This window comes from Hyperolius riggenbachi, chromosome 7, assembly GCF_040937935.1.
Source record: "Hyperolius riggenbachi isolate aHypRig1 chromosome 7, aHypRig1.pri, whole genome shotgun sequence".
NCBI classification, from domain to species: Eukaryota; Metazoa; Chordata; class Amphibia; order Anura; family Hyperoliidae; genus Hyperolius; species Hyperolius riggenbachi.
Genome location: NC_090652.1, coordinates 211942629 through 211967866, shown reverse-complemented (window position 1 = coordinate 211967866; position 25238 = coordinate 211942629). Strand labels below are relative to the sequence as shown.

General features: G+C 42.1%; 1 protein-coding gene across 1 annotated transcript in view; it reads right to left on the bottom strand.

Annotated features, from left to right (window-relative positions):
- Positions 1-2138: 2138 nt before the first annotated feature.
- The window catches only part of TMEM237 (transmembrane protein 237), a 51660-nt gene continuing 28560 nt past the window's right edge, over positions 2139-25238 (bottom strand). The window contains exons 8-12 of the mRNA XM_068247359.1: positions 25119-25238; positions 24947-25020; positions 17442-17535; positions 8034-8155; positions 2139-2906 (exon numbers count right to left, since the gene is read on the bottom strand). Of these exons, the coding sequence (XP_068103460.1) occupies positions 2839-2906; positions 8034-8155; positions 17442-17535; positions 24947-25020; positions 25119-25238 (478 nt within the window). The 3' untranslated portion in view covers positions 2139-2838. The remainder of the gene's footprint in view (positions 2907-8033; positions 8156-17441; positions 17536-24946; positions 25021-25118) is intronic.

Here is a 25238-nt window from a genome sequence, read left to right as displayed (position 1 = left end):
GTGGTGCTCACTCATCCATCTTCGGTATCCCGCTCCTCCATTAGCGCTAAACACACATTGTAGAATGTACCCTAGCTTATGTTACCTATTTCTATATTAATGACCAGACACTTGAGGTCCTTTCAAAGGGTTGAATAAAAGGGGTTTATTTACATATGTACAAGTTACAGCATATAAAATATATGATTACATAATTGCGGGCTCAGTGTACAGTACTACTAGGAGCATTCTTAGGCTAACCTTTCAACCCATACACACCGCATTCGCTAGCTGTGCCCTGAATCTATTATCTTAAGTCTATATCAGTGTGGCAGGAGCGACAGCGAGAGATCCCAAAACAAGTCTTTTATCTGGAAGCCAGGTATAGAGACCCCTCCTTCATGGTAGGTCATTCAGGTATCAGTTGGATGTGTAAGTGCCAGGCCTAGCAACCATTGTGTTGATAAACTGGATAAACCAGGTTTCTCTCAGCTTGTGTAGTCATCTCCTCGATGGCCATTGGCGGAGGATTGGGGTCAGTGCCTGAGGACTCAGCCATTGTCTTTGCTGTTTGTTATTTACTCATATGTGGATGTTGTATGGCTATAAAAAGTCATTTATGAAACACAGGCTTTGCTTAAAGGATACCTGAAGTGACATGTGACATGAGGAGATAGACGTGTATGTATAGTGCCAAGCACACAAATTACTAGGCTGTGTTTCTTTTTTTCTTTCTCTGCCTGAAAGAGTTAAATATCAGGTATGTAAGAGGCTGACTCAGTCCTGACTGAGACAGGAAGTGACTACAGTGTGACCTTCACTGATAAGAAATTCCCCTTTTTTTCCTCTTTCTTGCTCTCAGAAGCCATTTTCTGCTAGGAAAGTGTTTTATGGTTGGAATTTCTTATCAGTGAGGGTCACACTGTAGTCACTTCCTGTCTGAGTCAGGCCTGAGTCAGCCACTTACATACCTGATATTTAACTCTTTCAGATAGAGAGAAAAAAGGAACATAGCATAGTTATTTGTGTGCTAGGGACTGTACATACACATGTCTATCATCATGTCACATGTCACTTTGGGTATCCTTTAAGGCCCAGGCTGATCAAATAGATTCACTGCAAATTAATTGAAAGTGCATGCCAGGATTAAATCTAAAGGTAGCCATACATCTAGCGATGGTGGTCAGATTCAACCTGGAGACAAATCTCTAATCAAATCTAATTAGAAAAACAAAAGTTTGCCTTCTTAAAAACAGAAGGAATTTGCGATAATTCAGGTTGGAGTGAGCATATAATTTCTCCCACAATGCATCACTGCATTGTACAGAGCCACAATAATCCGACATGTATACAGACTGTTTTGGATTGGTTGATCATCATGGCATGGATTAATGTGGCTCTATGGAGTAAGACTTGAAACACCCAGGCCCATATGCAGTTAACTTTCTCCTTAGTTGTCTCCTAGGTGATATTTCAAAATTGTCAATAATTATGCCACCAGCAAGCAAGAAAATCAAAATAATTTTGATAGTACCTTTTTCTTTTTAATACTTTTTCAGTTGCAAAGTGCTGAAAAGTTGTTTTAACCAGTTCACCCCCAAGGGTTTTTATCCTAACGGACCAGAGCAATTTTCAGTTGTCAGTGTTCCTCCCTTTTATTCCCTAATAACTTTATTACTACTTATCACAAGAAAATGATCTATACCTTGTTTTTTTCGCCACCAATTAGGCTTTCTGTGGATAGTACATTTTGCTAAGAATTTTTTTATTCTAAATGAGTTTTAATGAGAAAAACAGGAAAAAAAAAGAAAAAAAATCATTATTTCTCAGTTTTAAGCCATTATAGTTTTAAAATTAAACATTCTCCTGTGGATAAAACAAACACGTTTTATTTGCCCAGTTTTCCCGATTATTAAACCATTTAAGTTATGTCCCTATCACAATGTATGGCGACAGTATATTATTTTGAAATATAAGTGTTATTTTTCTGTTCTGTTTTTTTTTTTTTTGTTCTGGCCATAATTACAAGCCCCTATGTAATAAATTAAAATTAATTTTCCCCCATAAAATATAGATTAAAAAAAGCTGAGTCCCTAAGGCAACTTTTTTTTTTTTAAGCTGTTTTTTTTTTTTACAAGTGTTTTTTTTTTTTTGGGGGGGGGGGGGGGGGTAGGGTTGGAAGTGTAATTTTATTAATGAAGTGTATGTACTTGAAAATGTATGTATTTTGCAGATGTAATATACTTTTTGGCCACAAGATGGCGCTAAACAACACTCGTTATAGGAAGTGTTCACTTTTTCTTTTTTTTTTTTTTACACACTTTATTTAATTGTTACATTTCCTGTTTATGTGAATGGACGTAGCTGCTGTTCGTGGTCACCTCCATTCACTCCAGGCACTGCGATTGGGTAGAGGACCGTTCGGTCTTCTTCCCCAATCACCCAGCATGGGATCCCGACGGAAACAGCGGCGCGCACACGGCGGTAGCAGCGGCGGGAATGCGCGAAGTATTAAAACGTCATGTTGCTGTTAATAGAGGTAAGCATGACGTTTTAATACGTTAGGATGGTGGTAAATGGTTAAATAGAATATGAAAAATTATCTCCTAGGAGAAAACTCAGGAGAAAAAGTTATTACATATGGGCCCCAGAGTTACAAACTACCCAGCAAGCTCATAGTAAACCAGAACTCATTGGAGAACAGAATGCATTTACAAAGAAGTTATATTGTACAATTGACAAAAATATATTTTCTAAGTGTATAAAAGAAATACCAAATCATGTATAAAAATAGTGTATAAAACAAGTATACAAAGAATACAAAATATAAAAAGGCATCTGTGTAGTTTAAAATGTTGTTCAAGCTTGAATTTTCAGTCCTTTTTCCATGTCTGGGTAATCTTCCTCTTCCGACACAAATATGGATTCTAAGAGAAATAAAAAACAAAAAAGTTATATAGTAATTGCATACTACAAGCACTTTCAATTATTGTCTGCTTCTATATATACAGGGGGTGTACTTACTTTTAATATATCTTCTCATGGGACAACACTGAAGATTTTGATACAATGTAAAGTACAGGTGAAATTAGAAAAATTAGAATAGTCCATTTATTTCAGTAATTTAATTTAAAAAGTGAAACGAATATATGAAATAGACTCATTACAATCAAATAAAGAGATTTTAAGCCTTTATTTGTTATAATTTTGAGGATTTTGGCTTACAGCTTATGAAAACCCCAAAATCATAGACCATTAGAATATTGTAAAAATGTTAGGTTCAAACTGACAGACTCTAATCAGCTACCGTATTTTTCGGACTATAAGACGCACTTTTTCTCCCCCAAAAGTGGGGGGAAAAAGTCAGTGCGTCTTATAGTCCGAATGTATTATTTGGACCTGCACCATGTATTTTAAAAATGTTGTCCCCGTCTCCCCTCCATTCCCGTGTCCTTCTCTCTGTGCCTCTGTAAGTGTAACAAGGGTTAACTGGGGAAAGAGGACAGGATCCTACTTACAGCTTCTCGGATTATTGCGGCGGTGGAGTGCGCTGCGGATCACGTGGGTCCGTGAAGGAATGAGCATGACCATCAGCTTACTTCCTTTATCCCCCTGTGTCCTCCTCCCGGTGTCTCTGGGTCCCCCTTCGCCTGCCGCGCTGCTCTCAGTTCCCATGTCCGCGTGTATGCGGCTTACGGTAATTCCTTCATCCCCCTGTGTCCTCCTCCCGGTGTCTCTGGGTCCCCCTTTGCCACGCTGCTCTCAGTCCCGGTGTCCGCGTATATACAGTATACGAGTTGCAGCCACGCCGTCATCGATAGCAAGAAGCCATCTTCCAATCAGGCAAGGGGGCGCTGCCCCAGACCGCCAATCACACAGCTCATTCCTCCCTTCACTGTGTAGTGATTGGCCGCAATGAAGGACCTGTGGTCCCGCCTTCGAGACCAGCGGGCCCGGAAGAAGGGAGGAATGAGCTGTGTGATTGGCGGTCTGGGGCAGCGCCCTCTCACCTGATTGGAAGATGGCAACCAAACCTGCGTGGCTTCTTGCTATCGATGACGGCGTGGCTGCAACTCGTATACTGTATATACGCGCGGACACCGGGACTGAGAGCAGCGTGGCAAAGGGGGACCCATAGACACCGGGAGGAGGACACAGGGGGATGAAGGAAGTGCCGTAAGCTGCATACACGCGGACATGTGAACTGAGAGCAGCGCGGCAGGTGAAGGGGGACCCAGAGACACCGGGAGGAGGACACGGGGATAAAGGAAATAAGCTGATGGTCATGCTTGTTCCTTCATGGACCCACGTGATCCGCAGCGCACTCCACCGCCGCAATAATCCGGGAAGCTGTAAGTAGGATCCTGTCCTCTTTCCCCAGTTCACCCTTGTTACACTTACTGTTACGTGTAATTAGGACTGGCAGGGTGGCTCTCACACTGCACATTACACCCTACCACTTCTACTGGATACTTTCACCCTCTGTACATGGCACTATTAAAATGTGCACTGTATTTTCATTTGTTATACTGAAGCATCTTTGAACATGATTTGTAGGGCTTTGCAATATGCAAGTATTTGATTACTCAGACACACTATATGCTGCACTGACTCTGTGTGTGCACTAGCTTTTCAACGAATCCATGTGTGCTGTGGATCTCCCTTTCCTACTTTCCCATTTCCATCCCAGTCAGCTCAAACCCTGGAGTAATAACTGGCTCCCCTGTCACTGAGCTCCCTTCTCCCTCTTCCCCTGCTTCCACACACTATGCACGTTTCCCAGGGCTAACATAAGACACCCCTGGACCATGGAGGCAACAGGTTTAGTAGATTTTTTTTTCCCTGATTTTTGTCCTCTAAACCTGGGTGCGTCTTATAGTGCGGAGCGTCTTATAGTCCGAAAAATACGGTAATTAATACAAAACACCTGCAAAGGGTTCCTATTTCATATATTAGTTACGCATTTTAAGCTGAATTGTTGAAATAAATAGACTTTTGCACAATATTCAAATTTTTCGAGTTTTACCTATAGTCTGTTTACAGCTTGTATAAAAGTGAAAATGTGCTGTCCCATCAAAATAACTTAACACACAGCCATTATTGTCTAAAGCACTGGCAACAAAAGTGAGGACACTCCCAAGTAAAGAATGTTAAACTTGTGCTCAAAGTGTCAATATTTTGTGTGCACACTTTTTTTTTTCAGCACTGCCTTAACTCTCCAGGGCACATAGTTCAACAGAGTATCGCAGCTTGGCAGGGATAAGAGGCAGTAAACAGTGCAAAGTCTTCAATTAGCGGCATGTAGAGATTAGTGAATAAGGCCCATTTTGTAGTTTTTTTTGTTTGTTTTTTTACAAAAAGCTCAGTGCTTTCCATTTGGCTTGATATATTGCAAGTATTAGTGGCATACTAGTCTCCTCTGACTCCATACATAGTATGGAAAAGTTAAAAGTAAATAAAAACAAAGAGTGTAAAATTGTATACTTGAGTCTTCAGGGCTCTTCTCTAGGTTCTTTATGGCAGAAGTGTCTCCCCGGTTTGCTTGCAGTCTTCTATGAGAGTTGTTATTCAGAAAGTAACAGCCATTTGCTTTTATCAGCCACGTAAGGTATTTTTTCTGGGTGATTTAACTTACATCTGTCAGGTTAATCTCTCCTATGCCTCCCTACTTATCATGAGATTGTAGAATGCTGGTGTTTGTTCAGCAGCAATAACATGAAGCCTCCTCTCGCCCCTCAATTCCTTCAACCCATAGGTGAGGAGTATCATTCTACTACAACATAGGGATTGAAAACCTTGTAAAAACTTATAATAAATGCTTAAATAAAGGAGGTGTTTATGTTCAAATAAAATGTTTCCTTAATTGAATATTTGAAAACGGTTGTTACTTTCTGGATGACCCTTATATTTAGCGTGAAGAGTTTCTGGTGGAAGTCCATCCTGCTCAAGCTCTTCTGCTAAACTAACAAGCTACCTATAGCTCCTCCTTTAGTAATACCCAAATCATAAACAGAAGGAGGAGGACCATGCAGCAGAATGTTAGTTGAATAGAAGAACTTAATTCATTTAGGACTGGCAGGCACTAGACCAGGCTGGGCAAACTACGGCCTGTGCTCACTGTTACACCGGCCCCTGCCGATAGTTGGCCAGATTCCCCTCCTTCCCCCTTCCCTCCCTGTAAAATAGAGAGCGGGCAGCGGAGGATTTTGAAATTCACCTCTGCTCACAGAAGTCCCGCGTCGTCTTCATGGCAACAGGACGTCACGTGAGGAAGCGCCAGCGAATTATACGCTGGCAGTGTGTAATATGCTGCCAGCATGTAATACGCTGTGTAACAGGAATTGTGTAATTGTGTAACAGGAATACCTGCCAGGGTAGGGATGCTTCATTTAAATTAATGAAATTGGCAGATTAAGCTTCTGTAGAATTTTGTCAGAAGTTCAACAGCAAACTGGAATGTGAGTACATTATGGGCTCTGATAGAAGTTATTCTTTAACCCTTTCCAATCCACTGTTGGACTTAGTAAAGGTCAGGATAATTACATGTTACGCTGGCAAGCATGCAACACGGGGGTGGGGATACAGGATGTGAGCTGGCACTGGCCCTGTCCCCACCCCCCTTAAGCTCAAGTCACCTCCACTCACTAATGTGAGGAGATAGAGACCTAACCAGCATCAACTGCAGCAGCACTCACAGACATTAAGGCCTCTTTCACAGTGCAACGTTAAAGTCGCACGTTAGAAAATTTTATAACGCAGACGTTGTGTTGTGTGTAACGTGTAGCAATATTTAGAAAGTGCTGCATGCTGTGCGTTTAGCAATACATTTGCTGCGTTATGTGTGTTGCACATGCTCAGTAAGGTTTTTAAAAAAATGTAACGCATGCGCCGTTTTAATTCCATCACTGTGCGACGAAAACGGCGCACCAAACACAGGGCTAAAGAATGTACTATAACATCCAAGTTATAGTCTTTCAATGCGTTGCATTAGGGGCACGTTATGCGACCTTAACGTCGCATCAAACACAACATCCCACTGTGAAAGAGGCCTTAGTGCGGGGGGACATAGGTGATCTGAAAATTGGATTGGAAAGGGTTAAAATACTGTATCTTTATAAATGACAGGTAAATTAACCACTTCACCCCAAGGGGTTTTTACCCTAACTGACCAGAGCAATTTTCACCTGTCAGCGTTCCTCCCTTTTATTCGCCAATAACTTTATTACTACTTATTACTTTAGAATTATTTTATTCTAAATGCATTTTAACGAGAATAATATGAAAAATATGGAAAAAAAATATTTCTCAGGTTTCAGCCATTATGGTTTTAAAATAAAACATGCTACCTACCATAATTAACACCCACGTATTTTATTTGCCCATTTGTCTGTGTTATTACACCATTTAAATGATGTCCCTATCACAATGTATGGCGAGAATATATTATTTGGAAATATGGGTGTAATTTTTCTGTGGGTTTTTTTTTTGTGTGCTTTTGGTCCATAATTACAAGTCCCTATGCAGTCAAAATAACAGTTGCACCCTCATAAAATACATATTAAAAAAGCTGTTGGGGGGAAGGGGGGCTTTGGAAGTGGAAGGGGTTAATTGTATTAATTTTTAATTATAAATGTATAAGAATGTATGTGTGTGCAATTTTACTAGTTCCTTTTGTTATGAATGGACATTGCCCCTGGTCAGGATCATGTCCATTCATTTCAAGCACTGCGACTGGTTAGGGGAACGTTTGTTCCCCTTCCCCAATCGTGGATCTCTGTTCTGTTAGAGCCCGCTTATGGCTCCAGGATGTTTTAATGCATCACTCGCCACCTCCATGTACGTGTGTGCCCCCCTTCCGGGCCGCTCATACCATCAGGTCGATGGTATGAGCGGCGGGGAAGGGGGGCACACACGTACATGGAGGTGGGGAGTGATGCATTAAAACATCCTGGAGCCATTAGCAGGCTCTAACAGAACGTTTTAATGCGGTGGCTCATCCTGTAGTGGTTAACAAGAGAAATGCCATTCTTTATAGTTAAAGAAGGAATCATTACCTTCACTGTGATCCAGGTCTGGGCGGCAGGACAGAAATAACCAGGCGAGTCCAACTAAAAGTGTTACAACCAAATTGACAACAATCCATGGTTGAAGAACCTGTCCTTCTGTATCTTGTTGCCTAAGGTCAAACAGGAAAAGAGCTTCACAATTAATTATTCAGGACAACAGGTTCCAAAATTCTCATCATGCTAACTAAAACTGGGCCTAAGTTCTGCAATGACCAAAGCATGCTAATATGTTAGATTGAACTTGGCCATGGTGGCCATTCAGGGCTACCTTAACCAAGAATCTACCATGTGTACAGGTGTCCCCTGAGATCAGACAATAGTGGGGAGCACATACACTAATACATAACTAGTTCAACACACAGAGAACATTCAGTAACACAAATACAAACACAAGTACAAATATATACATAGTTTATATATGATTGGAAACATCCCCAAATACTGGTATAGTAAAAATACCTGGTAGATTTTGGTAGCAGGTTTTTCTGATAGTCCTCCAGGCCGGCCCCCCAGAAGTGAGAGGATACCGATGTTCACCTATGGGGAAACACAGGCTATTAGAAATTAAACTTAAAGACGTAACTTCCACCCCTGTATAAATGTGCACCCTCCTACTCCACCTTCACTTTTAAAAGAGTAACTATGCCACATGGTACACAATAAAGGGAAAGGGAATTTAGAAGGGGCCAGCCTGGAGGACTATCAGAAAAATCTACTACCGGAATCTACCAGATATTTTCTCTTTACGTCCTCCAGTCTGGCCCCCCAGAAGTGAGAGACCACAGAGAAACTGTTTTACTCACAATTAGGGTGGGATGACTGTTTGCTGGACTTTCCTCCCAAAGGATATGTCCTGGTTAGAAAGTACATCAATCCTATAATGTTTTATGAATGTTGATGGACTTGACCATGTTGCCGTCTTACAAATTTGATCCAACGATGATCCTGCTCTTTCAACCCAGGATGTTGCCACTCCCCTGGTCGAGTGAGCTTTGACTTGAATGGGAAGGTTTTTTGCTGTTGAATTGTAGGACATTTCAATAGTTTTTCTTATCCATCTGGCTATTGATGCCTTTGTTGCCTGCATGCCTTTCCTTTGGGCTGAGAAAAAGATTAGCATTTGTCTTTCTCCACTCTTTTGTTCTCTTTAAATAAATGAGTATTGCTCTTCTTACATCTAGAAAGTGAAATAATCTTTCTCTTTCCAATGTAGGTTTATCACAAAAGGATGGAAGTATTATTTCTTGGCTTCTGTGAAACCTAGAATTTACCTCTCAAATGTATGGTCTGGTCTGAATGTTATTCTATCTGGCATAGTCATATAGGGATCTTTGATCGATATAGCTTGTAAATCCCCTACCCATTTTGCTGAAGTTATAGCTAATAATTAAGCCACCTTTAATGTAAGGAATTTCATTTCCGCTTGTTGAAGAGGTTCAAATGGAGGTTTTTGTAACTCTTGTAAAACTAATGAAAGGTGCAAAGGAGGGAAACCGTATGTCTGAACTGGTCTAGATCTTGACACAGAGTCAAAAGCTCTAATGTACTGATTGTTTGCCAGTGGTCTATCTAGGATTATTGACAAGGCCATTATTTGAACTCAGAGTGCTGACTGGCAATCCTAAATCAACTCCATCCTGTAGAAAGTCTAGAACTGTGGGTAGACCAACTTTCTCTTCTTGTAGACCTTTCCTTTCTCTCCAACCTGTAAACGGTTTCCATACTTTTCCATAAATGTTTCTGGTTACTTCTTTCTTATTACTAATGAGAGTCTGAACAACTTTTTCTGAAAATCCTTTATTAGTATCTGGTTTTCAGGATCCAGGCTGTTAAGCGTAATCTCTGAGGGTCCAGATGATATAGGCCCTTCTGTGATAATAGGTTTGGTTTGTAGGGAAGTTCCTTTGGCTCCTGTATTGACATGGACTTTACTATCGGGAACCAAGCCCTTTCTGGCCACCAGGGAGTGTTCAGAATGACCGTGGCCTGTTCCGCCATTATTTTTCAAACTATTTTTGGGAGTAGGTTAAATGGGGAAAGGCATAAACCAGACCCTTTCCCAATTGAACAGAAAGCGCATCTAGCCTCTCTACTCTTGAGGAATCGTGGAGGGAATACATTTTTTTTACTTTTGCGTTTCCTGGTGAGGCAAAAAGATCTACTATAGGGACTACTATATAGTATAGGGAGTTTAGTTGCCCCAGTATAGCTAGTATAGTGACCAGTATAGCTAGTATAGTCCCAGTATGGGTAGGTAGTGCCCAGTATAGCTAATATGGTGTCCAGTATGGCTAGGTAGTGTCCCAGTATAGCTAGTAAAGTGGCCAGTATAGCTAGTATAGTGCCCCAGTATGGCTAGTATAGTGCCCAGTATGGGTAGGTGGTGCCCCAGTATAGCTAGTAAAATTCCCAGTATAGCTAGTATAGTGCCCAGCATGGCTAGTATAGTGCCCAGTATAGCTAGTATAGTGCCCAGTATGGCTAGTATAGTGCCCAGCATGGCTAGTATAGTGCCCAGCATGGCTAGCACAGTGCCCAGCATGGCTAGTATAGTGCCCAGTATAGATAGTATAGTGCCCAGTATAGCTAGTATAGTGCCCAGCATGGCTAGTATAGTGTCCAGCATGGCTAGTATAGTGCCCAGTATGGCTAGTATAGTGCCCAGTATAGCTAGTATAGTGCCCCAGTATGGCTAGTATAGTGCCCCAGTATGGCTAGTATAGTGCCCAGTATAGCTAGTATGGCTAGTATAGTGCCCTAGTATGGCTAGTATAGTGCCCAGTATAGCTAGTATAGTGCCCAGTATGGGTAGATGGTGCCCCAATATAGCTAGTAAAATTCCCAGTATAGCTAGTATAGTGCCCAGCATGGCTAGTATAGTGCCCAGTATAGCTAGTATAGTGCCCAGCATGGCTAGTATAGTGCCCAGTATGGCTAGTATAGTGCCCAGCATGGCTAGTATAGTGTCCAGCATGGCTAGTATAGTGCCCAGCATAGCTAGTATAGTGCCCCAGTATAGCTAGTATAGTGCCCCAGTATAGCTAGTATAGTGCCCCAGTATGGCTAGTATAGTGCCCCAGTATAGCTAGTATAGTGCCCAGTATGGCTAGTATAGTGCCCAGTATAGGTAGTATAGTGCCCAGTATAGGTAGTATAGTGCCCAGTATAGCTAGTATAGTGCCCAGTATGGCTAGTATAGTGCCCAGCATGGCTAGTATAGTGCCCAGTATAGTGCCCTAGTATGGTTAGGTGGTGCCCCCGCGGCCGCCGCTCCTGTTACCTTATGAGCGGGCGGCTGTTTCCGGGTTACCCCCAGGCGCCTCTCTCCTTCATGCATCATCTCCGATAACATCAGCGTGTCTTGCGGAGGAGGGAAGGAGGCGGGGCAGCGGCTTCCTGTAGCGGCGATGCGCTACGCCGCTACTATGGCAACCGCTGCCCCGCTTCCTTCCCTCCTTACAGCAGCCTCAAGACGCGCTGCTGTTATTGGAGATGCTGCATGAAGGAAAGAGGTGCCTGGGGGAATCCGGAATCGGCCGCTCGCTCATAAGGTAACATGAGTGGCGGCCGCGGGGGGGAGGGGCGAGAGGACAGACGACAGACCCGCCGCGGCCCAGCCAACGGACCAGCAGTGGGCCGCGGCCCGGTGGTTGGGGACCCCTGCTCTAAGGAGGTCTCTTACTGTATAAATGTTCTCCATTCTGAATTCTTTCTCTTTCAAAAACCGACTTAAATTGCTTTAGTTTATGATAAGACGAAATTTTCCCGACGGTTTCTTTACGACAAACATGTGGGAATAGAAGCCTTCGCCTATCTCCTGTATAGGCACCCGACAAATCACTTGTTGGTCTAGGAAAGAGATGACAGCCTGCCTCAGGGCCTGGGCTTTTTCTAAGTCCCAAGGAACCCCTGTGACTTAGTATTTGGGGGAGGGAGTCTGCTGAACTCTAGCTTGTATCCTGACTATTATTAAATGTAAAATAAATTTGTCTTTTGTTATTTCCTTCCACCGAGGAAGAAAGTGAATTAACCTCCCCCCGAACTTTAGCTGAGGGTAATTTTGAGTCTTTATTTCCAGGTGTTGTAGGCTTTTTAAAAGGACTAGATCCACTGCCCTTCCCCTGGAAGTAAGTCCATCTTTTAAGCTGATCTGAAGTTTTACTTTTTTGAGGCATGATATTTCTACCTCTAAAGAATCTTTTAGAAGTTAATTTTTTTCCGTTTCTCTGGATATTCCTTTTTTTTATTTGTGGATCTAGAAAGAATGTTGTCTATATATTTTCCGAAAAGCAAATTTCTTTTAAATTTCATGGCACATAACCTGTTTTTTGAGGTAAAATCACCTTCCCAGGTCCTGTGCCATAAGAGACTTTTGATAGAATTGACCAAAGCCACGCTCTTTGCAGTAGCTTTCAGCGATTCTATCAGACGTCGCAAATGAAAGCTAGGGTCTTTGACACAATCCGAAAAGATTCAAGTAGTTGTTCAGGAGACGTACTGACTACCAATGGTTCCTGAATTTCATCAATCCAAGATATAAGGTTTCTGGAGACACAGATTGAAGCAATATTTGGTTTGAAAACGAAGAAGGTTGTTTCCCCAGATCTTTTAGCTAACACCTCCATCTTTTATAGCTCCCATATCCTCAAATGATAAATCCGCATTCTTTGAATACTGTGACAATGCAGCATCTAACATATGACATTTATCCCATCTTTCAATCTCTGAATCTTTAAAGGGAAACTTTCTCTTAAAGGACTTTGCAACACTGAACCTTTTTCCGGAAATTCCCACTGTTCATCAATCATACTATTCACGGATTTATGAACCGGGAAAACTCTAGTAGCTGGAGCCTCTAGTCCTTTGTAAATAGCGTCCTGGCAGAAACTTCCTCAACCGTTTCAGGGATCTGCTCGCTATCATAAATTGCCTTTAACAACTCAGTAGTTTCGTCCAGGCTAAACAAAAACCTGGACGTTTTGCTATCTTTAATCTCTTGGTCTGAATCATGATCTGACATGTTCTCTTCCATCTCTATTGAGCCACTTGAAGAGAATTCAATTACTTCAGCTCTTCTGCCTGCAGAGGAAGCAGCTGTGGAATTATTTTCATTTTGCTGGCTAGTTCCCTGGTTGTCAGCAATCACTCCTCTTAATGCTTGAACAGTGGATTGCATTTCCACTTTAAAAGACTTTAAAAAAATATTTTATAACTAGCAGAATCTTGAGATTTAGATTCAGCCAAACATTTGTTGCAATCAACCTTTTTCCAATCACTCGGCAATTTTGCATTGCAGTTGTTTTATCTATTTGATTTGGATTTGTGTTTCAAGGAAACTTGTTTATCCGGAGCTTTGCTCTACAGGAAAACAGATTTCCAACACCCCAAGTGTCAATAAACAATAATCTTAACAGTATACTACAGTATAAGTAAGGAAATTAAAGCATACTACCTGAGAGGGTGGTAATGAAGCCATCTGTTGTGCAATCTGGCTCGATCCACCTTTTTTGTTAGGCTCAGCAGGAGGTATGCTCTGAGACTCCATCCTCTCTGTAAGCAGTCTTCGACTGCAGCTTTCCTGGTTAAATAACCATGCTGCCCGCCGACCCCGCCCCCTTCAGTGCTATCGCCTCCATCTTGGCCCTGGGCAATTATACCAGACTTCACTGTGCGACATCCCTGCTACCTCCTTGTTATCTGGAGCTTTGCGCAAAGTATTCCACATTGGGGGGAGGGAGGGGCCGATGGGCCGCAAGGAGTAATCCGGAAGACACTCCAACAGGTTCCCAGCTGCTTGAAGTGAACGTATACACAGCTACCCCACCCTGCCGTGACGTCACTGGAAGCTGGAAATGTCTGTTTGCAAGAGAACCGCCTCCTCCATGTGCCCTGGCATCCTCCGATCAATAATGGCGCCATTAAATATCGCTGAGAACGGCAGAAACCACTGCGACCCACAAGCCGCCCGGCCTCAGATTACCCTAAGGTACAACAGACCTATCCCGCGTAAGCTGCCTGCAACACACACGTAAGCCTGCTACCACTCAGCAACACCGCAGGTGGGGTCTTAGCCAAGTCCATAGGTATCCTTTCTGGCAGTTGCCCAGGATTCTATGAGTCCATCTGCAAAGTAAAATAGCCCGTGTTCCATAGGAAACACAGTAAAAGTGAAGGTGAAGTAGGAGGGTACACATTTATACAGGGGTGGGAGGTAACGATTTCAGCCGCCCGGACGTGATCCTCATGTCCAGGCGGCTGCTCTGCTGCAGAGGCGCGCTTCGGTGTTCTCCCGCGCCTGATCCTGGGCACGCCTCCGTGTCCCCCGGTAGCCCTGGGATCAGTGAACGGGATCCCAGGGCTACCGGGATCCCCGTGCTGTCCCCCGGTAGCCCTGGGATCAGTGAACGGGAACCATGTTCCCGTTCACTGATCTAAGTTGCTAGCAGAAAAACAGACTGTCTCTAATCAGAGACCGCAGTTTTTCTGAGAAAAAAAAATTCCCCATCCTCCTTGAGCTTCCAGCAAGCGAGAAGTAAAAGGGAAAAAGAAAACCCTCAATGTGGCCATCTTGTGGCCAAATAGTAAAACTACATCTACATACATTTTTCATGCCAATTTACACATATTATAACATTAAAAATTTATTGTTTATTTCCCAACACCAAAAAAATACCTAAATAAAATTTTTAATGAAAAAAAAAAAATTACACTTAAAAAAAACAAAAACAAACAAACAGTTACTTAAGGGTCTGAACTTTTTAAATATGCATGTGAAGGGGGTATACTACAAACATTTTTTAAATTATAAGCTTGTAAATAGTGATGGCCGCAAAACTGAAAAAATGCACCTTTATTTCCAAATAAAATATTGGCGCCATACATTGTGATAGGGGCAAAATTTAAATGGTGTAATAACCGAGACAAAACGGGCAAATAAAATACATGGATTTTAAGTATGGTTGCATGTATTATTTTAAAGCTATAATAGCTGAAAACTGAGAAATAATGATTTTTTTCCATTTTTTCTTAATATTCCTGTTAAAATGCATTCATACAAAAGTACTTCTTAGCAAAATGTACCACCCAAAGAAAGCCTAATTAGTGGCGGAAAAAAAGATATAGATCAATAAATTGTGATAAGTAGTGATAAAGTTATTAGCGAATGAATGGGAGGTGAAAATTGCTCTGATGCATAAGGTGAAAAATCCCCGCGGGCTGAAATGGTTAAGTTTAATTGCTAATAGCCTATGTTTCCCCATAGGTGAACATCGGTATCCTTTGACTTCTGGGGAGCCGGACTGGAGGACGTAAAGAGAAACCCCTGTTATCCAGAACTCATTGACCAGAAGTCTCAGGCAACCAGGAAAAAAATCCTGGCCTTGCAGGATGCATACATCTACTTTTACAAAACTTTTATCGAATAAAAAACAAACAAAAAAAAAAACTTTAAAATTTTTGGGAAAATCTATCGAATTGCCATAAAATTGGATCATTTTATTGTATCATGTGAGGCCACCTTAAGACAGAGTTTATGGCAAGTATACAGTGTGTGGGTATAGTACGTTTTTTTTTTTAGCTGGGTCTATTTTTAGGATTGAGTCTCAAGCAACCAGGAACTACACTTATCCAGCATCAATCAATACTTGTTGGTGCCAGATGATGGGTGTTTTAATGTACATGTTCATCTAATTAAAGAGACTCCGTAACAAAAATTACAACGTTTTTTCTACCATCCTACAAGTTCCTAAACCTGTTCTAATGTGCTCTGGCTTACTGCAGCACTTTCTACTTTCACTGTCTCTGTAATAAATCAATGTATCTTTTCCCTGTCAGACTTGTCGCCCTGTGTCTGGAAGGCTGCCAACTCTTCCGTGCTGGTCTGTTTATGCACACCCCTCCAGGCCCCTCTCTGCACACTCCAGTGTGTGTGTTATTTACATAAGCCAGCAGGTCTCTGCTATCTTATCAGTGATAGAAGAGAGCTGGATAAAAATCCTCCTCTGTACACGAGGCACGGATGTCTGCAGTTGCATGGAGACAAGCAAAAGTTGAAAGTCTCCAGCAACGACAGTTGTATACAAGCAATGATTGTATACACGCGGCAACAACCTGTCTGCAACATAGCGGAAACTGTTGCTCAGCAACTTCTGTCGCAGCTTCAATGTACTGTCGGACTCACAAGAGTTGCTAGAGACTAGCATACACACGACCGCACCGACTTGAGACTAGGGACGGTTGCTGCAACAGCTGTTGCCGGGGATTGAACAAGTCAATCGCCTGGAGACAGCTCTGATTAGCAACAGTTGCTTGCGCACGCCTCATACACATGGAGGACCTGTTGCCGCAACATGCGCGCGCCATGTGTTTCCAGCAACAGTTGTAGCCCGTGTGTATGGGCTTTTCAGGCTTTTAAACCTGTGTGAACTAACAGGCTCAGCCACACCAGCTGCACGCTGCTGCGTGCAAACCGCCGCACTGACTGTTGTTGCATGCGGCGGCTTTTCCGCGTCCAGCTCTGCCGCCAGACACACGCTGCCGCGTGCAAACCGCCGCACTGGACGCGAAATCAGCCGCCTGCTCAGTAGCACTCGCGGCAGCTTTTCCGCGATCTCTCACACACATGAGGTAACTTCAAATGAACATTACATAGTTACCTTGCCATCAGTTCCTCTCAGAAACTCACCATTTTCTTCTGACAATAATCCCTTCCAGTTCTGACAATATTTTGTCAGATCTGAAATATATCAGCTGCTGTCAGTAAAATATCAGTTGCTGTCAGTTATAGCTGAGAGGAAAACTGATGTACCATGTAATGTCCATGTTTCCCTATGGCTCAAGTGGGCGATGTTACAGTTTAACTGTGTGCTGACCAGAAAGCTGTTATGGGTAATGGCCATTTTCAAAATGAAGGACGAAAATTCCCTTGATCACAGTGAACAAACAGGACGCGGGACAGGAGAAAGACACTGAGGAGTAGACTACATGGAAGGTAAGTATGACTTGTGTATGCTTATTTTGAGTTTTAATTCTCAGTTCAGGTTTTCTTTAAAGCTGCAGTGAGTGGTTAAACATAAAACAGTCTGGTCTTTAGGGGGGTTTAGCACTGTGGTCCTGAAGTGGTTAACAGTGGTCATGGTGGTGTTTTTATGAACTATTCCTAGAGATATTTTTTTAACAATCTGTATGGACTGTGTATTTTGAAGAGACACTTACTCTTACTGGCAGTGTTTATTTAGTACCGGTATATTATATTTGTAGTGCTGGTGTCTCTCTCTTTTTTGTAAGTCACAGGAATGCGATAATTTAGATTATTTGCTGTAAGAAATGACTTCTACATCTTTATTACTATATATATTGGAGGCATGACAAAAGGTAAATTACATAACAGATTCTTACCACAAGCTGCCATTCTGTGTTGGCGGTGTGTAGAAGTTAATTCTGTCACTTGTCATTTGCTGACTTAGAGCAAGAAACAGACCTACAAAATACACTAACACAAAACAATGGAATTATAAGAAAAGATAGCAAGTAATGAACACGCAGCAGATTTGGGGAAAAAAAAGAAAGGTAAATAGGGGTAGGCCAAATGCCTTTTTAAGCAGGTAGCTTAGTAACTATGAGTTGTTGGCCAATCAACAAACTGACTTCAGCATATACCGTATTTTTAGGACTACAAGATGCACCTAGAATTAGAAGGCAAAAACCAGGGGGGAAAAAAAATTACTAAATACTAAACCTGGTGCGTCCATGGTCCAGGGGTGTTTTGTAGAAGTTCTCCCCCTAATTATTGTGTCCTCCTCCTGACCCTTTGGTGTTTTTCTTGTCTCCCTCTTTGTGTCTTCCTCCATGTCCCCAGTGTCCTCCTGCACTCCCCAGATGTGTCCTTCTCCACTTCACCTGTTTATTGTAATTAGCAGCAGCCGTATGCATCTCTCACCTCACCCGAGGGTGCCTGCAGCAATCAGCTACTTCTCCTCTCACTCGCTCTTCCCCCTAGTGCTGATCACATGTGTAATGACACAACCAGGAAATGCCGGCATTGGTTCAGGTGTGAGATACACACGCTGCCACTGCTAATTACATTATAATTACATTACACAGGGGGAGCGTAGGAGGATATCAGGGACAGTATAGGGAGTCCCCGACATCAGCAAGTTGGCAGTTTGTATCGGCAGGCAATCGTAAGTCGAAGACTCCCTCCATTTGGACTAAAAGATGCAAGGACTTTTTTGTCCCCACTTTTGGGGGAGAAATACTGTGTCTTATAGTCCGAAAAATATGGTAGGTATCTTTTCTGTCTGTTAAAGTATGTTTATTTTACTATCTTATATGAAAGGGGACGTGGATCTGTGTTTCTCAATGGTACTGAAGCAGTAAGGGCCATGTAAAACAGGCAAGTCCATAACAACACGTCTTCTGTATATACCTTTTTTTTTTTTTTTAACATAATCTTTACCTTGCAAACGAGATAAACAGAGGAACACCAAGAGCCCCAATAGTGTAGTATGTATTGACAAAGGGGATAATGACAAAGAGTAATAGTTGTTATACTCACAAGCATGGGTCACCAATAGGCAACCACTGTAAAGGCAGGTGGGGAGATTATCCTGACCCCACTTAGGAATAAGAAATCGCTCACTGTAGATAGTAGAAAAGGGTCGCAACCCTCCACCCAGGGTGGATACAATATTATATAGGAGAGAACAGAGGCGCCAAAAGGATAAAAGGGGTTTTAAATGAGCTTAAAAGCCAAAAATTTGGTAATTAGAGGAGGCAGTGGTGGACTTACCTCCTCCAAGCAGACACAACACGACCGCACATTCAGTCTATTTATTAACGAACTCCAGATAAAACAAAGCAATGCGTTTCACGGGTCAGTGCCTGCTTCCGGTTGTGTTGGTGGGGGGAAAGAATGGGAGGGGAGGAGAACCACACAGGGGTGGGGGATGGGGGAAACCTGGGGGATGGGGGGAGGGGAGGGGGAGAGGCCAAGGGAAAGTTGTGTATCAGGAGGAGGGAGTGGGGGGGGGGGGGGGGAAGGGGTTTATCAATTATAGCCATGGGACGTGCAAGTTACAGATCAAGTAGCAAAAGAGGTGACTGTAGATCAAAGGTAGTAAAAGAGTGTGAATGGCAGCAAAACAAATGAAACAGTGGCAGCAGAACATACCCCAGTATGGGGTTAAAAATTACAGATGGCAGCAGTAAAGACAAAATGTAAGTGGGTGAACCCACCAGGACTTACCATCTAGCAAAACAAACAACACTCGGCACCTCTGTAATGGCAGAGAGTGTCTGAGCATGCTAAGTAGTGTTCAGGATGTGACATCAACTGGGGAGAGGAAGTGCATCATCAGTGGGCGGAGCCTACAAGGACTTACCCTTTTAAAAAGGAGTCAGGCCGCCATTTTGGAAGAGGCATGCCTGGTTCTCAGTACTGATGGGCCACCATGTTGGAGGTGGCCCAGATACACAGCAGTAACTACAACATTTGCCAAAAAGATATAATAAATAGCAGAGATTAACCAGGTCTTGATAAAAAGCATATACATGAATATACATACAACATATAGTTTATAATATTAGTACAGAGTAAAAGGTCAGAATAAAAGGTCTTTGTCACATTTGTGTAAAAAAAAAAAAAAAAAAAAAAAAAAGTGGTCTGATGTTGGTTGAGAAATTCACTATTAAACTTATGGTAGATCAATGGTATGCTTAAAAAAAAAGATATTTGGTTAAAAACACACTATTGTACTTATGGTAGATCAATGGTAAGCTGAAGTATCATTAAAATTGCCAGATATGATTTTAGAGAGGGGGGGGGGGGGGGGGAGTTTTAAAAAAAGGGGTTAGTGGGTGTTTTTGACCAAAAATGTTTTTCAGACAAAATTTAAGAAATAACATTAACAAACATAAAACTGGTACAACATAAAATTCTTATTATCAATCTGCATAAAAGTGAGGATAAAAATCATAATACTATAAAATATAAAAAGAGAGGACTAATTAAAAATAAACGGAACAAAAGGGGTGCATCATATGGAATGAAAAAACATTTTTTAGTATATTTTTTCCAGGACCTCGTTCAGACCCCCTGGGACCAGTGTCCTCAGGGTCTGGATCCAATACATTTCGAGCTTTTTTAATTTTTCGAATGCCGCTGGTTCGTTATCGCAGGTACTGTCGATGAGGGTGACGGAGAGTGTTTCGGGATTATTTTGGTGAGCTTGGTGAAAGTGCCGTGACACGCTGTGCATAGGGAATTTGTTCAGGATATTTCTTCTATGCTGGCCAATTCTGCTCCGGGCTTCCTGTGTGGTTCTACCCACATACTGAAGATGGCAGGGACATGAAATGACATAAATAACAAATCGGGACTGGCAGGACAATTGTTTTTTGATATTGTATTGGATGTTGGTGACGGTGGACGTAAAGGTGGTAGCATTGGCTACAAAGGTACAGGCTAGGCATCTGGGACGTTGGCAGGGTCGTGAGCCAGGTGTCAAAGGGGCTAAACTGTGTGCAAGTTCAGTTTTGGGGCAGCGAAGTTTACTGGGGGCTAGTAAATTGCGGAGACTGGGGGCTCTACGGTAGGTGATAAGTGGTTTCGTGGGAGGAGGGGTCTCAAGAATGGGTCCTGGAGTAGAATTTCCCAACGCTTGTTCATTATTTTCCTGATAGTTTGGTGTTCTCTACAATATTGAGTGATGAATCTGGGGGGTGGATTATTGCTATCTGGGGTTGATGGTTTGGGGTTATATGGTAGTTCTGCTTTATGACGTGCGTCCCGGATAAGTTTTTTGGGGTATTTCCTCGCGGAAAATTTTTTAGTGAGTATATCAGATTAAACATGGTAATCTTGGTTGTCTGTGCAGTTTCTATAGATCCGTCTAAACTGGCAGTATGGTGTATTCTGTGTCCATGGTCGGTAGTGGAAACTATTAAAGTGTATAAAATTGTTGGAATCAACAGATTTGAAATATGTTTTTGTTTTGATGGAGCCCTGTTCGATGAAGACGGTAAGATCGAGGAAATCTATGGAGGTTGGGTGATATTGAGATGTAAAATGAAGGCCCCCTCTTTTGGTATTAACCACTTTCCCCCCACGCGTACGAATTTCTCCGTCCCTTTTTCCATCCTTTAACCCCCAGGGACGGAGAAATCCGTACTTTGTGCACTCCCGCCGCTGTCCGCGCTCCCGCTCGTAAACACGCCGCCCGCCGCTAGTAAACACGCCGCCGCCCGCTCGCCCGGAGATCAATGAACGGGAAATCCATTCCCGTTCGTTGATCTAAGCCCCGCAATGATCCGCTGCTCTCCGATGGGCAGCGCGATCATTGTGATCTTACCCAGCCTCCAAGTACTTCCTCCAAGCTTCCGGAAGGAAGCTTGGAGGTCGCATTAAAACAAAAAGTTACTGTGGCCATCTTGTGGCCAAATAGTAAAACTACACCCTACACATTTTTCACATACAAATAAATTACTTTTACACAAAAAATTAACTCATTACCTCCCACACTCCCAATTTTTTTTTTTTGTAATTAAAAAAAAAAAAAAATGTACAATAAAAAAAATACATAAATAGTTACCTTAGGGACTGAACTTTTTAAATATTTATGTCAGGAGGGTACAACACTGTTACTTTATAAACTATGGGCTTGTAATTAGGGATGGACGCAAAACTGAAAAAAATGCACCTTTGGCGCCAATATTTTATTTGGAAATAAACATTGTGATAGGGACAATTTTATAACAGTTTTATAACCGGGACAAAAGGGCAAATACATTTCATGGGTTTTAATTACAGTAGCATGCATTAATTAAAAACTATAATGGCTGAAAACTGAAAAATAATTAATTTTTTCCCAGATTTTTCCTATTTTCCCATTAAAACACATTTAGAATAAAATAATTCTTGGCATAATGTCCCACCTAAAGAAAGCCTAATTAGTGGTGGAAAAAACAAGATATAGATCGTTTAATTGTGATAAGTAATGATAAAGTTATAGACGAATGAATGGAAGGAGCGCTGAAAGGTGAAAATTGCTCTGGTGGTCAAGGGGTAAAACCCCTCAGTGGTGAAGTGGTTAAGATATTGGATAAAGGATGGGATTAGTGAGGTGTCGCCTTTCCATATAAAAAATAAATCGTCAATATATCGTTTGTACAGAATGATGTTGTTATGGAATGGGTGATAAGTGTCTAGTAGTTGAAGTTCTATGAGGCCCATGGTGAGGTTTCCATAAGAGGGCGCAAAGGAACTGCCCATTGCAGTTCCACTGATCTGATGATAGTAATTATTATTGAATGAGAATATGTTATTATTAAGAGTGAATTCAGTACACTGTAGGATGAATTGTTGCTGTATGGAGGGCATGGATGGAAGAGTGTTTAGGAAGTGTTTTATTGCAGATAAACCAAATTGATGGGGAATATTGGTATAAAGTGAGGATATGTCGCAGGTAAGCCAATGATAGTCAGAGGACCAAGTGATAGGGGATAGAAGCTGTATAAGATGTTGGGAATCTTTGAGGTAGGAGGGTACGTTTATTACAAGGGGTTGTAGGTGTTTGTCAATGAACCGGGACAAATTGCTGGTCATGGAATCAATGCCTGCGATAATGGGTCGGCCGGGTGGTTTATGTAAATCTTTATGTATTTTTGGTAAGTAATAGAAAAAAGGTGTTTTGGGATGATGATTGACAATATAGTTACGTTGCACATAGTTATATGTGCACAATATAGTTATAGTGTTGCACATGTTTGTCACTCATTGATCGAAGCTTTAAATGTAGGCTGTATCATAGCAGAAACAATATACTCTCTGATCTCTGTCATTTGCAGCTGTAACTCCTTTTTCTATTGCCTGAGGAAGCGGGCACTGACCCGTGAAACGCGTTGCTTTGTTTTATCTGGAGTTCGTTAATAAATAGACTGAATGTACAGTCGTGTTGTGTCTGCTTGGAGGAGGTAAGTCCACCACTGCCTCCTCTAATTATCAAATTTTTGGCTTTTAAGCTCATTTAAAACCCCTTTTATCCTTTTGGCGCCTCTGTTCTCTCCTATATAATAATCTTTACCTTATCATTGTGGTTAATATTGCAGCTAGAAATTATTCCGGCGTAGATGACGACCCCCCAACTTTTCCAGTTAAAATATAGAGTTCGGGATATACTCGCCATATAAGACCCTCATCCAAAGCACACCAAATAAAATAAAAAAACATCATATACTGGTGCGATTTATCAACAGATACTGGTGCTGTACTGTATGTTATACCAAGTATATAACAGTATATAGGCGATTGACTGGTTGGATTGGTCAACTCTTCCTCTCCCAAAGTGGACTGGTCAGCTCTCCTTATCTGCCCGGTTATCAGAGCAGTATGGAGGAATAGATCACAATGTGCCCATAAAACACGCCTTTTTCACCCTTCTGGCCCACCCTTGTATCCCATTTACCACCTCCTCTGTCTCTCAGATCTCACACATGTGCACCTGCGCCGCTTCATTACAGTCCTCAGCAGTGAGATCTTAAGCCTCATCTACACCATGCCATATTGCAGCGATCCGGCGGCTCGATTAGCCGCCGGATCGCCTCTTCCGCGTGCCCGCCGCGTCCCCTCTCGCCGCGCGCGCGCTACATTCGATTCCCCGCTCGTGCCCGCTCGTCCCCGCCGGCGCCGCTTATCTCCCGCACGATTCCCTGGCATTGTCCCCTCGCGGGGAGCGAGCAGGGAATCGGCGGTGCGGAGATCCGTCCTGTCGGATCTTATCAATCGAGCCGCATCAGCGGCTCTAATGATAAGGAGCATCGCGGCCGCATCTACTTGTGTAGATGCGGCTTTAGAGTTGGTAACAGGATAGGGCGTATCACCCGGCATCAAAGACACCTGGCGTATAAGACGACCCCTGACTTTTCAGATAATTTTCAAGGGTTAAAAAGTAGTCTTATATGCCAAAATATACAGTAATTAGTATGTGTTTTAGGTGCTATCTTTTGATGCCTTTGTTAGTGACTGGATAGCAATATGCCCACCACAAGCAAAACTATTAAACTAAATGATATACCATATTATTTATGCAACTCATCACTAGTGATTACTAACCAACCACAGAAACATCTGAGGGACAACACACTAACAATTAGCAAACCCTAATATAATGTTTGCTCTGAGACAATGAAAACATTTAGGAACTCGGCTAGCTAGATCTCAGGAGGCAATAACATTAACCTTTCTGATGTATGTACTATCCATTTTCTGATTCCAGTTGTCTTTTTCAGGTTTAGTTTAAAAAAGTGAATAAGCACATATTCCTTCTAGTTAATATTGCTGTTAAAGGGAACCAAGCGCCACTTTTTTCAGCAGTTTGTCCTGGTTTCTAATAGCTATAGGAGCTGCCATGTTCCCCCCTCCCCTTCTAGATGTCCATTTTTTATCCCGGGAAAGGTGTGAAGATAGTATCTGTGGCTTCTCTAGACTCTGAAGCATATTGTCCTATCGCTCTCCCCCCCCCCCCCCCCCCCCCCCATGATGAAAGCTCTTGTTTGCTCTCTTCTAATGTGTGCAATAAAATAATTACATGCCTAACATTTCTGAGGTCTGGCAGGCTTCTAACATAGGGTAATAATGGCCTCTGCTGAACTTTTAAATGTAAAAAGGAGAGGTAAAATTAAAGTATTTTTAATAATGTGCCACATTGTTGCCATGCATTTTTAAAAAACGATTGAGATGGCCTGGGTACTAAAAATGGTGCTTGGTTCACTTTAAGGCCTAGTTAATGAAGGAAGAGGAACGTGGGCAAGTACTTCATAAGAATAAATCTGCAAGATCAATGCTGTGAATATGGGAAACGCTTATACCTGTCTTTACAGTGAGAAAGAATCAGTAAAATACTTACAGAATGAAGCTACAGCAGAAGGGTCCAACGTAACAAGACCATGAAAAGCATTTGCTATGTTAGCAAGGTCAACCCTAGTAGGAAAGATAAGAAATATAACAGATAAGTATACTGTAACTGTAAATTAACATTTTTGTATACATGTGGCCAGGAGTATTAACTATAATATTACCTGTCAAAGGCAGAAACTGTGTTGAGGGCCAACAACAAATACAAGAAGCACTGTGATGGATATGCCAAGTCCTTGTATATTTCCAGCAGCTTGGTTGGGGTAGTTAACTGGGTACCAGCA